The sequence below is a fragment of the Choloepus didactylus genome, chromosome 6 (genome assembly GCF_015220235.1).
Source record: "Choloepus didactylus isolate mChoDid1 chromosome 6, mChoDid1.pri, whole genome shotgun sequence".
NCBI classification, from domain to species: Eukaryota; Metazoa; Chordata; class Mammalia; order Pilosa; family Megalonychidae; genus Choloepus; species Choloepus didactylus.
Window position 1 is genome coordinate 25794537 of NC_051312.1, and position 17283 is coordinate 25811819.

At 42.3% G+C, this 17283-nt stretch overlaps 1 protein-coding gene across 1 annotated transcript; it reads left to right on the top strand.

The window, feature by feature from the left end:
- Nucleotides 1-9720: 9720 nt before the first annotated feature.
- Nucleotides 9721-10671, top strand: LOC119538115 (olfactory receptor 8K1-like). The gene has a single exon (XM_037840855.1). It carries the CDS (start codon nucleotides 9721-9723, stop codon nucleotides 10669-10671), a length of 951 nt encoding a protein of 316 aa, XP_037696783.1.
- Nucleotides 10672-17283: the final 6612 nt, after the last annotated feature.

The following is a 17283-nucleotide window of genomic DNA, read 5'->3' on the forward strand; positions in this document are numbered from 1 at the left end:
GTCTATAAGAGGAGGATATAAGAGAGGTGATGGGGTTCTTTGCATTGGTGGTGTTGTCTGACCTTTTTATACTGTTTTATTTTAAATTTCTTTTATTTTTATTATTATTTTCTCTTTTTCTTTTTTTTTTTTCTTTTTTCTCTTCTTCCTCTTTCTTTGTGGAAGAAAGGGAAAGCTCATATAGTTTGTGCTGGTGAATGATTAACTATAAGATTATACCAGGAACAGTATTTTAATACTTCAACTTCTGTGTGAGACCAAAGGAAGAGATGTTTATTTGGTGCCAATCCATATTTTCTTGTGGAACACTATTTAATTTAACTTGTATGGTCAGTTTAGACAAATGCCATAATTGCATGTAAATTTGAATAGGGAGTGAGATCAAGTTGGTTTATACAGGTTAGTGTGAAGCTATGATACATCCCAGAGTAATTTTGGCAGAGAATAAAAGTGTATTTGCAAAGCCTCCTTGAGGCACTTGGGAAAAATATGAAAATATTAAACTTCCCCACCTGGTGAATTATTGATATTCTGATAAGCATTGGGGACTACCAATTTAGAAGGCCAAACAATCTTGGGGTACGTGATTATGAAACTTGCTACTGTAAGAGAGAGACAATACCTACTGATAATTGTGCCTGAGTCACCCCCAGAGAACTTTTGTTGCTCAGATGAAGCCCCTCTCTCTAAGCCAACTGCTGGTAAAAATCACTGCCCTCCCCTTTTGTGGGACATGACTCCCATGGGTATAAATCTCCCTGGCAATATGGGACATGACTCACAGGGATGAGCCTGGATGCAACATTGAGTGACTGAGAAAGTCTTCTTGACAAAAAGGGGGAAGAGAAATGAATGAAAATAAAGTTCCAGTGTCTAAGAGATTTGAAATGGAGTTGAGTGGACATTCTGGAGGTTATTCTTATGCATTTTATAAAATGGGGAAAAAAGTAAATTAATAATAGGGAGGTGTTCTGGTTTGCTCATGGTGTACATTATGCAAAATACCAAAAACTGATTGGCATTTATAAAGAGGTTTATTAGGTTACAAAGCTACAGTCTTAAGGGCATGAAGTCTCTAAGGTAAGGCATCAACAAAGAGTACCATCACTGGAGAAAGGCCATTGGCATCCAGAAAACCTCTGTTAGCTGGGAAGGCATGTGCTTGTGTCTGCTTGCTCCCATTTTGCATTTCAAAATGTCATTCTCCAAAGTGTTGCTCTTGGGGTGTTTTGTCCTCTCTTAGCTGCAGCTACTCTCCAAAATGTTGCTCTTAGTTGCCCTTGGGGCATTTGTCCTCTCTCAGCTTCTCTGGAGCAAAAGTCTGCTCTCAACGGTCATCTTCATACTGTCTCTCATCTGCACCAAGCATCTGGGCCTATGTTGCTCTTGTTAAAATACTCCAGTGATCCAAATAGACCCACCCTGAATGGGTGGAGCAACACCTCCATGGAAATAATCCAATGAAAGATCTTGCCCACAGTTGATTGAGTAATGTCTCCATGGAAACAGTGAAACAAAAGTTCCAATGTAATCAACACTAATACATCTGCCCCTACAAGACTGCATTAAAGAATATGGCTTTTTCTGGGGGACATAATATATACAAACCAGCACAGGAGGGATGGGGGTATGGAGTGTTTGGGGTGTTCTTTTTTACTTTAATTTTTGTTTTTATATACTTCTTGTGGTAGTGAAAATGTTGAAAAATTAATTGTGGTTATGAAGACACAACTATTTAACGGTACTGTGAACAATTGTTTCCACACTTTGGATGATTGTGTGGTATGTGAATATATGTCAATAAAATTGAACTTAAAAAAATCATACATAAAATACAAGATTCCTATATATCATCCTATTATTAACATCTTGCATTGGTATGGAACGTATGTTAAAATTGATATCACATTTTAAAAATTGTATTATAGTCAAAGTTTTGACTTAGCACTCTGTGTAGAGTAGTTTGATGGATTTAAAAAATATTCTATCATCATGTATAAAATCATACATTTCCCCTTTTAATCACATTCAGATATAAGTTTCAGTGCTATAATTACATTCACAATGTTGTGCCACCATCACCATCATCCATACCAAATCCTTACTATCCTTCCAAAGAGGAACTGTGTACAATTTAAGCCTTAATTTCCAATTCCCTGTTCCTCATCCTGCCCCCTGGTAACCTATATTTTAGATTTGGACTCTATGAATTTTGTTATTCTAATTATTTTAAAATCATTGAAATCATAGAATATTTATCCTTTTATGCCTAGTTTATTTATTCAACATGATGTCTTCAAGGTTCATCTATGTGTTGCATGTAACAAGACTTCATTTCTTTTGCATCAGAATAATATAAAATATTATATATACATAAAATATAATATATATAAAACACATTTTGTTTATCCATTCATCAATTGATGGACACTTGGCTTACTTTGATCTTAAAGAAACTATAATTAATGCTTCTAGAAAATCAGTGTGCAAACATCTATTTCGGTCTCTGCTTTTAATTCCTTTGAGTATATACCTAGTGGGATTGGCATGCCATATGGTAGCTCTATACTTAGTATTCTGAGGAACCACCAAACTGTCTTCTACAGTGACTACACAAATTTACATTGCCATCAGCATAGAATTAGTATTCCTATTTCTCTGCATCCTCTCCAACACTTGTTATTTTCTGTTTTTCTTTCTAATAGCAGCAATTCAAATGAGTTTGAAACAGTATCAGATTGTGGTTTTGATTTGCATTTCCCTGATGACTAATGATATTGAGCATCTTTTCATGTGTTTTCTGGGCATTTCTTCCTTGAAGAGATATCTTTTCAAACATTTTGCCATTTTTAAATTAGAATGTTTTTCTTTTGGTTGAGTTCAGTGATTATATATTCTGGATATTAAATGTTTACCTGACATTTGGCTTCCAAATATTTCTCCTGTTTTGTAGGTTTCCATTTAATTTCCATGATAAAGTCATTTGATAAGTAAAAGTTTCTTGTGCTTTTTTTTAAAATTTTGATGGGTTTCCATTTATCTAATTTTTCTTTAGTTGCTTGTGATTTCTGTGGAAAGTCAAGGAAACTACTGCCTAACAAAATGCCCTGAAGATGTACTCTCTACAGTAGGAGTTTGATAGTTCTGTTTCTTATATTTTGGTCTTTGATCTATTTTGAGTTGATTTTTGTTTAAGGTATGAGTTAAGAATGTTCCTTTTTTTTTTTTGAAAATGGAGATCCAATTTTCCCATCACCATTTGTTGAAGGGACTATCCCTACCCAATGAGTGGCCTTTACCCCCTGTCACAAATCAACTGGTCATAAATGTGATGGTTAATTTCTGAGCTCTCAATTTAACTCCATTGGTGTATATGTTTGTCCTTGTTGTTAGGTTCAGAGCTGTTCAAGAATTCACACAAACACAGCAAGTCACGGTTTAAGTAGAGAGTTTAAGGTTTATTAGAGAAAGAAAACAGAAGAAAGCAGGTGGGAGCCATCAGAAAACAAAGAAAGGAAAAATGGCTCTGGCCATCTTTCTGAGAGCAGCATTTTTTAAAGGAAAAACCCACGTTGGGTATTGAGGGGGAAGGTCCTGCTGAGTGTGTTCTGGGCCTCAATTGGGTGAGTGCTTATCAGTTTCTGCTGACTGGTTACTAGGGTTTTAACATGCTACTCTTCTTTGATGTGCACTATATTATCTATGTGGAGGAAGCAGACCTTCTGGCTTGTTTGTGGTCATTCATCTTTATGGGCATATCTGATCTTGTCTTGTCTGCTCCCTGGAGTCTAGGTGCCACTGTGACTGGGATTCCTAAAACAGCCTTCAACCCTTAGTTTATGTCACGCTTGGTATTTATGAGATAAACAGCAGGGCCCATGGATCAGACATTCCTTCTATATGTTAGATTCTTTTTCTGGGGCCTGACACTTGTGTCAGGGCCATGCTGTTTTGATTACTGCAGATTTGCAATAAGTTTTAAGGTTAGGAAGGGTGAGTCTTCCAACTTCATTCTTATTTTACATCATGGCTTTTTCTATTCAGGGTCTTATACTTCCATATAAATTCAATGAATGACTTTTCCATTTCTGCAAAGAAAGTTTTGGAATTTGGATTGGGATTGCATTGAATCTATAAATAGTTTTGGGTAGGATTGACATCTTAATGATATGTAGTCTTCCAATTCATGAACACAGAATATTCTTACATTCATTTATTTTTTCTTTAATTTCTTTTAGCAATATTTGGTAGATTTCTGTGTACAAGTCCTTTAAATTCTTGGTTATTTTTATTCTTAGATGTTTTATTCTTTTAGTTTTTATTATGAATGTCTTTTTTTTCTTGATTTCTTCTTTCAGTTGTACAGTGCTGTATAAAATCTATTGATTTGGGGGTGTTGATCCTGTACCCTGCCATTTTGTGGAAATTGTTTATTAGCTCTAGGAGATTTATTTTGGATTTTCAGGATCTTCTGTATAAAGGATTATGTCTTCTGCAAACAAAGACAGTTTTACCACTTCCTTTCCTTTTAATTTTTTTTATTGCCTAATTTCCCTGGGAAGAACTTCTCGTACACTGTTGAATAACAGTTGTAACAGTGAGCATCCTTATTTTGTTTCTCATCCTAGAGGGAAAGCATTCAGAATTTCCCCATTAAGTAGGACCATGGCTGTGTGCTTTTCACAGATGGCCTTTATCATGTTGAGGAAATCTCCCCCATTCCTATGCTCTAAGTTTTTTAAGAGTGACTGCCCTTAAAATATCTGATTTTCATTTTTATGTTGTATTTCCAACATAATAAATAAAAATATACCTCAAGAAATTGCCTAATTTCACTTCTGAATTTTTCTTTGTCCATTGGCTGTTTTTAAGTTTATGTTGTTTATTTTCCACAAATCTTTCATTGTTATGTTGTATTTTCATTTTCATTTACCTTAAGAAATTTCTTTATTTCACTTCTTATTTCCTCTTTGCTCATTGACTGTTTTTAAGACTATGTTGCTTAATTTCCACATATTTGTGTATTTTCCATCTCTTCCTCTGTTTTTTGACTTCTGGCATCATTCTACTGTGTTTGGAGAATGTACATTGTATTGTTTAGTTATTTTTCAATTTACTGAGACTTGTTTTGTGGCCTTAAATATGGTCTGTCTCAGAGAATGATTCACATGTACTTGAGGTAATGTGTATTCTGGTTTTTGTTTGTATGTTTTCTTTTGTTTTAAGCATGGTAGGTGAAATACTCTGTATATGTCTGTTAGGTATATTTGATTTAAAGTATCTCGCCTATCATGTATTTCCTTATGGATTGTCTGACTAGATGCTCTATCCATTATTGAAAGTGGTGTATTAAAATTTCTTACTATTAGTGTAGAACTATCAATTTCTTCCTTCATATCTGTCAGCATTTGCCTCAAATATTTTGGGGCTCTGCCCACAGGTGCATATATATTCAAATTTTTTACAGTTTCCTGTTGAATTGCCTTGTTATCATCTTTGTCCTCTGGTAACTGTTTTTGATTTAAAGTATATTTTATCTGATATTATTATAGCTATTCTAGCTCTCTTTTGGATATATTACAAGGTATTTCCCCCAATCCTTTCCCATTCAACTTACTTGTACCTTTGAATTTAAGGTCAGTCTCTAAGAGGCAGCATATGTTTGCATCATGGTTTTTATGCATTTGGCTAAACATTGTGTTTGTTTTTTCAACAAAAATTCATGGCAAAATTTTATTTCAGAAAGTTTAAAATTTTATGTTTAAGAGGATAGAGAGAGTATCATATATTATACTGAAATCATGTTATCTCTACCCTGCTGTGGAATCTCCCTGTTCATACACAGAGTAACATTCAGCATTTTAGAGTAAGCCTTATTTTTCATCAATCACAGTATTCAAGACAATGGGCTTGAAATGAGGAAGCAAATACTGTAATGGTAGCCTTTTAAGTGTAACCTTAAAACTGTAAGCAAACTGTGAATTTTAGCTTTTACTCTCACAGAGGAGCAATCTGTAAAATCATGCTGTGAATCTGAGCTTTAGTTTCACAGATATGTAATTTGTAAATGTAATATGTAAATGTTAAGTCTGTACCCAGATATGAATAAAGTTTCATCTATTGCCCCAGACCAGCAGGCACCATGCCCCAGGTATCACAGAGGATGTAAATCCTTAAGGAATTAGTAAATAACTGAGATAAAGAACTAAGGAAGTTCTCCAGACTCTTGTTACTTGTTACCCAAAATGATTATCTTTCTTTGTCTCTAACTTGTATAAAAGCCATTTGAAAAATCACTACTGGAAGGCAGATTTGGGAAGTTCCCCTGCCCTCCCACTGGTGTACATGCACCTCTTTTTCCTCCTCAGCCCATTCAGTGTGTCTCATGTGCCAAGCTGAGCAGTGCACTCAGATTTGGGGTGACCTCATCTACAATACTGGATTCTGTGGAAGATGTGGCAGTTGAAACTTACAGGACAGAGGGTAACTGAGAAGTTAGTATGTAAGGACTGATTATGATTTCTGAATCATTATTCAGATATTCCTTTTTTAACTTTCTGGTATATTAGAGTAGACAGAGGGAAAAACCTAAATCTGAACTGTAATCCAGCTGCCTTGATCTCTGATAATGACTGTATAGCCTTTATCTTGTGTCCCTGTGATTGTGAAAACCTTGTGGCTAGCCTTCATTTTTATCCCTTTATCCAGTTTTTTAACTTTAAAGTCTTATAATCACTAAAGAGGGTGCCCTCATGTTTATTATTGAAGGGCCTTGAGGCAGTCAAGAACTTAACCACCCCAAGTCCAAAGTTTCCTTGATAACTGAAGCAGAATCTAACCAAAATTGGCCCACCTGACGTGTGCAGTAGCTTAGACTTTAATGTACAAGTCTCCTATACAGTGGAACTCCACAAGGCTGTGAAATGATAACCAGGAATTTATAAATGGAACAAATTACAGAGGTCAGAGAGGACAGGCTATATTAGCTTCCAAATGGCCAGAGAATATAGTTCTTATTTAACATATGCATATCCAGTAGAGATATTAGAGGAAAAAGCTACTCTAGATGTACCCAAGTAGCTGAAGACAAAGTTCAAAAAGAGCAATGAGATCTCTGTTTTAAAAAAAGTAATATATTTTAAGCACACAATATTCAGTATCTAATCCAAATTACTACTCATGAGCAAAAGGAACATGTCGTGGAGCCAGAAGATACATCAGTCAATTGACTGAGATCCTGAATTAACTGTTGAGACAATTAGCAGACAGGGACTTTAAAATAACTGATAGAAATGTGTTCAGTGTTATCAGTGATTTAACAGAAAGCAAGAATAAAATGAGGAAATTAAGAAAAAATTGAAAAATACAAAAGGAACTTTAGAGAAGAAAATACAATATCAGATACAAATACAAAAATCATTAGAGATACAGGAAATTATACCCTGAAAACTAAGATAACTAAATTAAACATATTATTAGTGATTATCCAAAATGAAGCCACAGAGAAAACAAAATACTGAAATAAACACTACAAGAAATTAGTCTCAGTGATCTGCATACTAACAAGCAGCTATCTAACCTGTATTTAACTATAGGCCCAGGAAGAAATAATAGAATATATTAGGCAGAAAAAACATTCATGACCAGATATTTTTTTCCAAATTAAAAAACAAAACAAAACTAAAATCCCAGGGATAAGAGAAGCTCAAAGAACTCCACACTGGATAAACAAAAACAAACAAACAAACAAAAAATCATGCCAAAGCACTCATAATCAAATTTCTGAAAACCAATGCTAGGGAGAAATCCATAAAAGCATCCAGAGAAAAAAGACATTATTTACAGAAGGACATTGAAAAGAATGATCACTGTTTCTCAGGAGAAGTAATACAATCTCTATAAACTTATGTAAACCTACAAATCTATATCCAGAAAAAATATCCTTATACATCATAGTGCATATCAAATATTAAATAATCTCTTTTGAGGAAGTCATTCTTTCATTTACTCATGTATTTCATGTCTGCATGTGCGTTGTGTGTTTGCAGGTATGTGTGGGTGTGAGTGCATGTGGGTGTGTGCATGTTTATGTGCTGTATACCTACTATATTAATAGTGATATATAACTGAGTTACAAACAAAAGCACACTTCTGATGTTCAGTGTTTGGTGATATTGTGTAATTTATTTATTCAGTTAGACCCAGGTACAAAATACTTTTGACATTTTCCTAATGGGATTTTCAGAGAATAATTAACAGCTATCCAATGCACTGCCCCTTGAGGTAATTGCATGCAATGTGTTTATTCTCAAATCAAAGTAAATTTCAGGAAAATGAGACTCAAGGGGATAGAAAAACACTTAAATCTTTCCTGCAACAGTGAGGATTAAACCTGAAGGAAGCCAAAAGTGATCTTCCATTAAGGTGAGCATGAAACATTGGTTTTTGAAACTTTCAGAGGACATATAGCTTAAACTGGACCATCCCCAAATATCTTGTAGGGCTTATGCTTGCAAAAATGCTTCCACTTTTGCAACATGCTTTTCTGTCATCAATAGAATTAATATTCAAGATAGACTTATTATACAGTCCCTGATACTCTATGCTGTGTTATTTATAACATCTTTGTTTTCAAGTTAGCTTACGCTTCAGTCATGTATTTCAAAACTGAGCTTTGTCTACTTATTTCCCCGGTGTCCTTCTTGTCCCTCTCTTTATTTCCTATCTACTCAAGTATCTTAATGGAGAGGAAGCATGCCATTTAAAAAAAAAAACGTATTCTCAAGGCAAAATGCTTGTATTTAACTCCTGACTCCACAACACATTAGCTGAATGATCTTTATTATTTAACTCTCTTATCTCAATTTCCTTCCTTGTCAGGTGAGGACAGATACACTACTCCCTTCCTATTGTTATTGTGTGGATCACATGAGTTACTGTAAAGTACTTAAGAAACCACTTTGCACATAATGAGATCTCCCTTTGTGCTGTCTATTCATTTGTATTTTTTATTCTGCTCAGCTTCTTTACATAAATCTCCATTAAGGGTTCAAGAATAATCAGAATAATTAGGTCCTTTGTGTGCAGAAAAGGCATGAATGACTGAAGGATCATTCAGAAGAAGTGATTCAATCTGCAGAAACAACAGGCAGATGTAACAATGCAGACTGACATTATTAACAAGATTGTACAATTAACCTATCACAGCATATTTTCCTTTGCTTAAAAACTGATTTCATAGGGAGAAGTATTAAAACCAATATTTAATGGTTTCCCAATCACCATCCAATTCATCACCCCACCAATAGTTTGGAAAGTTTCTTCATGCCTTGCTACTTTATATAGATATGGCAATTGTCAAAAAGTTGAGGTTTGTGGCTTAGGAGTGGAGGTCTGTTTTACAAATTACTTGAAATTTTTAAAAGTTGAAAACACTTAAAAAGATTTTGGGTCAAAAGAACTAAGTCATCATGGATGCTTGAAAAACAACCAGATCAAAGTATCTTGCCTCTTTTAAGGCATACTTGAGCAAGTTTCAATGAATTCAGTGCTGGTGCATGTAATTTTGACATTTTGGGTGGAGGAATCTCTATTTAGAATTTGAGATGGAGAAAAGTCTCCTATAGCTTATACATAATGGTCTATGTTGTCTCAGAGATAGCATGTCAAATATTATAAGTACTTATTTTATGCCTTATACAGGTTACCAGAACGAGCCACATGGAAAAACACAATCATACTGCAGCAACCAAAGTGACTGAATTTATTCTCATGGGTATCACTGACCACCCTGGACTGAAGGCACCACTCTTTGCAATCTTTCTTGTCATAAACTTGGTCACAGTGATAGGCAATCTAGGCATGCTTTTCCTGACTCATTTGGATTCCAAGCTACACACACCCATGTACTTTTTCCTTAGACATTTGTCCATTACTGATCTTGGATATTCCACTGTCATTGGCCCAAAAATGATGGTAAACTTTGTGGTGAGCAAAAATGCTATTTCCTATAATTGGTGTGCCACTCAGTTGGCAACTTTTGAGATTTTTATTATCAGTGAACTGTTTATTCTATCAGCAATGACTTATGATTGCTATGTGGCCATCTGCAAACCTCTTCTCTATGTAGTGATCATGGCAGAGAAAGTGTGCTGGGTATTGGTAATTATTCCATATCTCTATAGCACTTTTGTGTCCCTATTTCTAACAATTAAGTTATTTACATTATCCTTTTGTGGCTCTAACATCATCAGTTGTTTTTATTGTGATTGTGTCTCTCTAATATCCATACTCTGTTCTGACACACATGAATTAGAACTGATCATTTTGATTTTTTCAGGCTGTAATTTGCTCTCTTCCCTGTTAATTGTTCTTGTATCCTACATGTTTATTCTTGTGGCTATCCTCAGAATGAACTCAGCTGAGGGGAGGTACAAAGCCTTTTCTACCTGTGGCTCCCATCTGACTGTGGTGCTTGTGTTCTATGGGACACTGTTGTTCATTTACCTGCAACCCAAATCCAGCCATACCTTTGATACTGATAAAATGGCCTCTGTGTTTTACACCCTGGTTATCCCTATGCTGAATCCTTTGATCTACAGCCTAAGGAACAAAGATGTAAAAGATGCTCTAAAAAGAATCTTAACTAATCAAGGAAAAATGCCCACTTAATATTTTAATGTTCAATAATAAACAGAGTTACAAGAAAATTTATATGCTATTCTCTCATTAATTATAGAATCAGAAAGTAGAAATATTTGATCAAATTATTTTCCTATATTTTCCTCTTTTTATGAATAAATACTTCATTTTCTATATCACTGCGGGACACTGATTACGCGCTTTAACTTGGCGGGCCTGGGCTGGGGGACCGGATCCACCCCTGGGGAGGGTAGTGGGTACGGGTGAGTGCGCCCTCTACAGCCCCCCGGGCCTGGGAAAGTGAGGCCGGAGGCAGGCCCCATTTCCTCACCCAAAATATACCAAATGTTAGGAGAGGCTTGCCGGAGGGAACCGCCTTTTCCCCACCCCCTTTATCTTGCCCGGACACTCCCCGTTGCCAGCGCAACTCCCATCACCACCGGTGCGCATACATTGTTGCCGGACACCGTTACGGGAGCAACTCTCGCCCCTTTTCAATCAACCTCCGCGCCCTCTCAGAACCAATCCAAGCCTTTAACCCCTACAGCTACCCCGCCCTCTAAACGGCCCAATATAAGCTTGTACTCTCCCCTAATAAACTCTCTTGGTTTTCATCATCCTAAAAGAAACGTGTCCCGCCTGTTCCTTTCTCGCTGCCCTCCATACTTGCACGCCTCCCGCCGGGGACCTGGCCAAGTCCCCCGCCTCGCCCTCGCCTCTGGGAAAGAGCCCCCGCCGCCGGTACCCTCGGAGCAATCCTGGGAGCCTAGGATTTAGCAACCGGCCGCCACCCTCCCCCAGACGAATCAACTGCGACCGCAACTGGCGCCCAACGTGGGGCACCTGGAATTAAAAGTCCTCTCCACGCAGCGGTCCAGTGAAACCACCCGCTCGCCCGGACGCCTCTCCAGCTCCCCTTCTCCTCGCCTGCAAAGTAAGGGCCGCCTCTCCCTCGCCGCCCCGCGGAGCCGCCCCTCCCTCGCCGCTCCACGTCTGGAGCCGCCTCTCCCACGCTGCTCCGCGCCCGGGCCGCTCTTCCTTTCCCGCGTTAACCTAACTCTTACCCCCAACTACCTTTCGTCTTCTCTTCCTATGTCCCCCCATTCCTCCTAACACTCTTCCTCCAGTAGCTTTCCCTCTTCCCCTCCATTACTTTGCTGTGGTCCTTTGTGTCTTTGTTTCTTTGTTTCGCGCGGTGTGCCTCTTTGCAACCGCCCCCCCCCAAACTGCTCTCGCTACTAGAGGCTCCTGCCTTCCATTCTCACCATCTCCTTCGGCCTCGCTGCCACAGTTTACCTCATTTTCTTTACTCAATAATCAACCCCCCTTTTTTCTCTTTTCTCACTCCGCTATGGGTAATCGTCTATCTGCACGCCAAGCACCCCAAGTTCGCGCTCTGGCGGGTCTCCTAGACACACATCGCTGTAAAGTGTCTGTCCGGCAGCTGCAGGTATACTGGGACCTCCTGCTGCCCTTTAACCCATGGCTCGCCACTTGCCATCTTTGGGACCCTGTTACTTATGATCGCCTTATTGATCGGGTCACCAACGCCATGGAACATGAGAGCAAGTGCTTCCCTCCCGGCTTGCTCCCCACCTTAATAACCGTCCGCTCCTGCCTTCAAGGCTCCCTCCCCCCTGATCGAGGCCCCATTAAATCCAAGGAGGCCCTATCAACCCAGCCAACAGATTCAGACAGCGATACTAATGTAGACCACAATTCGGACACAGAATCCTTAGTCGAGCAAATTAACAACGCGCTCGAAGTCGCCCCCCAAAAACAAAGCAATACTAAGCCTCGCCAAGATGGCGAACTTCCTCCTTCTTCTTCCATCGAGGGGAGGAAGTGCTCCGGCGATGACGTCAGCCCTAAGCTGGGCCGGAAACCGCATGCGCTTTACCCCGCCCTTTCACAGGGCGGAGTTAGTCTGCCATCTTATGCCTTGGGCCCCACCCTTTCACAGGGCGGAGCTAGTCCACCATCTTATGCCTTAGCCACTCCCACCGCGCCGCCGTCTTGCGACGCTTGGGGCCTCCCACTTCCGCCTCCCCCTCCGGCGAGCTCCCCCTCGGAGCCGCTACCGGCAGCTGCCGCCGCTCCTCCCACCCTGCCGACTAACAACCCCTGGCTGCCTTCTACACCTCAAGGCAACCCTTGGGGCAACGCTCCCCCTACCCCCACTCCCGCGCCAAGCCCTCTGCAAGCGCGTCCTCCTTTCTCTCGTGCCTTTCGCTGCTTTCCTCTTAACCTTACCCCCACACCACAGAAACCGTATGACTGGTATCCCATTGACTCTAATACTATTAAGCAGCTTCGCAGGGCCGTCAAGGAGGATGGGTTGGGTAGCCCATACGCTTCCCAAATACTGCAGGATCTCGGCATGGACTTTTGCATCCCCCAAGACTGGGCCTCGCTTGCCCGTTCCATTCTTAACCCCGGCCAGTTTATTGATTGGCGTGCTCACTTCCAGGCGGAAGCAGCTAAGCAAAGTGAGCAAGATGCAGCCACTGGAGTCTATCATCCCCCCGAAGCCTATTTAGGCACGGGAGCATTTCTAAATGCGTCTGCTTATATTACTGTCCCTGCCACCTTCTGGACTATCCTCAGAGGCATCGCCTTACACGCGTTTGCCAACTGCTCTGCCCATCGACCTGACAGCTTTACCAAGCTCCTCCAGGAGCCAAACGAACCTTTCGCCACCTTCGTATCCAGAGTCGAAGAAACCTGCGCTAGAAAAGTTAGCAACCCCCAAGCCCAGCTAGCTCTCACCCGAGAACTCATTCTAGAAGGGGCTAACCCCCCCTGTAAGCAAGCCATTCTCCCCTTGAGGGAAAAAAGTCTAGATGACTGGGTTCTCGCCTGCAGCGCCTTTGACCCAGCTGCCGCGTCCCTAGCCCAGGCTGTCTCTGGCGCAGTCACTGCCGCCTTAGCCGCCACCACCGGTTGTTTTAAGTGCGGGCAGAGCGGTCATTTTGCACGGGAGTGCCCCAATGCAGAAATCAACCGCCTACCTTTCATGCAGCGTAATGGGCGCCCCCCTCCCACTCCTTGCCCACGCTGTCAGCGTGGCTATCACTGGGCGCGCGATTGCAAGAGCAGCCCCAGAGATCTTAGCAAGGATAGCTTAAAAAACCTCTGCTATCCCTGGTGCCCTGACGGCAGTCAGCGCCAGAGCACTGAGCAAGCTTTAAACTCCAAGCGGGGCAAGCCTCAGCCCCGCCCCTAAGAGGCAGCGTGCCGGCCGGTTCTAATAAAACTAATCACTTCACCGGCAGTAAAACGCTTCTCTGGACAGTCCCTATCACCCCAGAAAAGCCCACTCGTAAGTTAAGAATAGAGGGGCAATGGTACACGGGCACGCTCGATTCAGGGGCAGAGGTCTCTTGCATGCCCGCTCAGTATGCCACCATGTGCATGGTTCTCGATGGTCCCTCAGTAGTGGGAGCCACTGGTACCTCCACCTCTCTTCAGGCCATAGGGCCCATTAAGTGGGAGGATGAAGAGGGCCACTCAGGCACCTTCCGCCCGTTATTTCTACACACCATAGACCAAATTTTATGGGGCCGTGATATCCTCGCCGCCTCTGGGGCAGTGCTTACCACGCAGCCCCCCCCAATAATGTGCGCCACTGCTCGTTTAACACCTCCAGCGCCCGTTCCTCTGCAGTGGTATACTGAGGAACCTATATGGGTAGAGCAGTGGCCCCTTCCCACGCACAAATTAGTTGCACTCCAAGCCCTTGTATACCTTACCTTAAAGTGGGCCCCTACAGGGTGCAAACTCCCTACAGTTAACTGGCTCGGCCAAGAAAGCGAGGGATCCTGCACACATCTTAATCTTACAGTGCAGCTCCCCACTGATCCCTCCTGGTTACTCGGTCAAACTTGGGGCTTCAGAATCTATGAGAAAGGAGCCGACCGAGGATCACTTATTCTCATAAAAAAGAAGGCTGTAAGCCAACCATGCCAAAATACTGCATTAAAAACACCCTCTGGCATAGGTCCCAACCAAGTCATTAACCCCCTTTTTCCACAGCTCTCCAGCCGCACCTCAGCTGCAAACAACGCATCGCCTACACCACCACCCCAACCTTTTCTGCCCCCCTCTCGTTACTCTTCTCCCCTCCTCGGCCTTATCCAAGCGGCCTTCACCTCAGTGAATTCCTCCAACCCTAATCTTACCTCCTCTTGTTGGCTTTGCCTCTCCACTTCCTCCCCCCTGTATGAGCCAGTTGCCTCCAACCTCTCCTTTTCAGAAAACACAGAGGACAGCCCCTCGAAATGTATTTGGAATACCTCTGCCGTCCCCCTAACCTTTCATTCAGTCTCCTTTACAGGAAAGTGCATCCGCCCTCGCTCCAGTAACTCTCCCAACCTCACAGCTTGTGCCGACTACTCATCTCCCAGCAGCTCTGCAAAATTTCTCATCCCTCATAACTCCTCCCAATGGCTCTGCTCCTCTACAGGACTTACCCCCTGCCTTAACGTGCAAACCCTCAATACAACTAATGAAACTTGCCTCCTAATTGTCCTTATCCCTAGGGTCCTATACCACAGCGAGGAAGACTTCTTCCTCCACCTGGAAACAACTGCAGCTTCTGCCCCACTGCAAAAGCGAGAGCCCATCACCGTCCTCACGATTGCCTCCCTCCTAGGTCTTGCAGGCGCTGGCACCGGAATCGCTGCATTAGCCAGTCAAGGCTCCGCCCTAACTCACCTCCGGGCGGCTGTTGACGAGGACATTCGTCACCTACAAAACGCTATTTCCCATCTTAAAAATTCTGTCAATTCCCTCTCTGAGGTCGTGCTCCAAAACCGCCGAGGTCTCGACCTTCTCCTCCTCAAAGAAGGAGGCCTCTGCGCCGCCCTAGGAGAAGAGTGCTGTGTATATGCCAATTCCACAGGTCTCGCCGAGGACAGCCTAAAAAAGGTCCGAGAGGGACTGGAACAACGCAAAAGAGACCGTGAAGCCACCAGCTATTGGTCCCACATCTTTACCCCCCTCCTCCCATACCTCCTCCCTCTCCTCGGCCCCCTACTAATGATTATTCTAGCTCTCACCTTAGGACCCTACATTATCCGCAGAATTGTCCAGCTTGTAAGGAAACAAACGGATGCTATTTTTTCCTCGTTCGTGCAAGTCCAGTACCAGCGACTCGCCACCTCTGACGCTCCCTACTCCGAGATGACAACCAACCCTCCGCGACCTCACCGCCACAGGTCAACCCGCCGACCGCGAGGCCCTTCTCGATCGCCTGAACATCGCACCAACCTCGAGCTCCAGCTTCTCTGAACCTCCAACTTTAAACCCCCCACCCTCGTCCATCCCGCAAGCAGCAAGGCCCCTGTCGAGCGCCCGGGCGCCACACCAACGCCGAGCTCCAGCCTCGCTGAGCCACCATCAACCCCTTTTCCCCTCCCCGACCTCCCCCCTTCCCTCATCCCTTAGCGGACCTCTCCGGTAAGCTTCTTCCTTTAATTAGAAAAGAAGGGGGAAATGCGGGACACTGATTACGCGCTTTAACTTGGCGGGCCTGGGCTGGGGGACCGGATCCACCCCTGGGGAGGGTAGTGGGTACGGGTGAGTGCGCCCTCTACAGCCCCCCGGGCCTGGGAAAGTGAGGCCGGAGGCAGGCCCCATTTCCTCACCCAAAATATACCAAATGTTAGGAGAGGCTTGCCGGAGGGAACCGCCTTTTCCCCACCCCCTTTATCTTGCCCGGACACTCCCCGTTGCCAGCGCAACTCCCATCACCACCGGTGCGCATACATTGTTGCCGGACACCGTTACGGGAGCAACTCTCGCCCCTTTTCAATCAACCTCCGCGCCCTCTCAGAACCAATCCAAGCCTTTAACCCCTACAGCTACCCCGCCCTCTAAACGGCCCAATATAAGCTTGTACTCTCCCCTAATAAACTCTCTTGGTTTTCATCATCCTAAAAGAAACGTGTCCCGCCTGTTCCTTTCTCGCCGCCCTCCATACTTGCACGCCTCCCGCCGGGGACCTGGCCAAGTCCCCCGCCTCGCCCTCGCCTCCGGGAAAGAGCCCCCGCCGCCGGTACCCTCGGAGCAATCCTGGGAGCCTAGGATTTAGCAACCGGCCGCCACCCTCCCCCAGACGAATCAACTGCGACCGCATATCACTGTACTATTCTTCACATCAATAGAAATAAACATAGCAGCCATATAATATAAGCCTCCAGTTTTCAAGGTCATGTGAAACCTATGTTATTTAGAAATAAGGCAAGTAAGTCCAAATTTTGGTTAAAGCAAAAAATTCCTCACTGAATTCCCTTGGCATCTGTGTCACAAAGATTTCTTGACTCTTAAGTCAGTTCCACTGATCTATATCAATATTCATTTCTGGACCCTTAAGTCAGTTCCATTGATCTATATCAATATTTATGGGAAAGACACACTGTCTCATTTACTATAATTTAGTAGTAAGTTTTGATATCAGGTTGGGTAAGTTCTCCCACTTTTTTTCTTCACTTAAAAATTATTATGAGTATTTTAGTTCCATTGCATTTCCAAATAATTTTAGAATTAGACAGTATCTTCAAAAATTCCTGCTGGGATTTTAAAAGTGATTGCACTGAATCTGTAAATCAATTTGTGGCAAATTACCATCTCAAATATTTT

Bases quoted from the DNA above. Each gene is read 5' to 3' on its own strand.
- LOC119538115 (XM_037840855.1), top strand. From the start codon at position 9,721: ATGGAAAAACACAATCATACTGCAGCAACCAAAGTGACTGAATTTATT.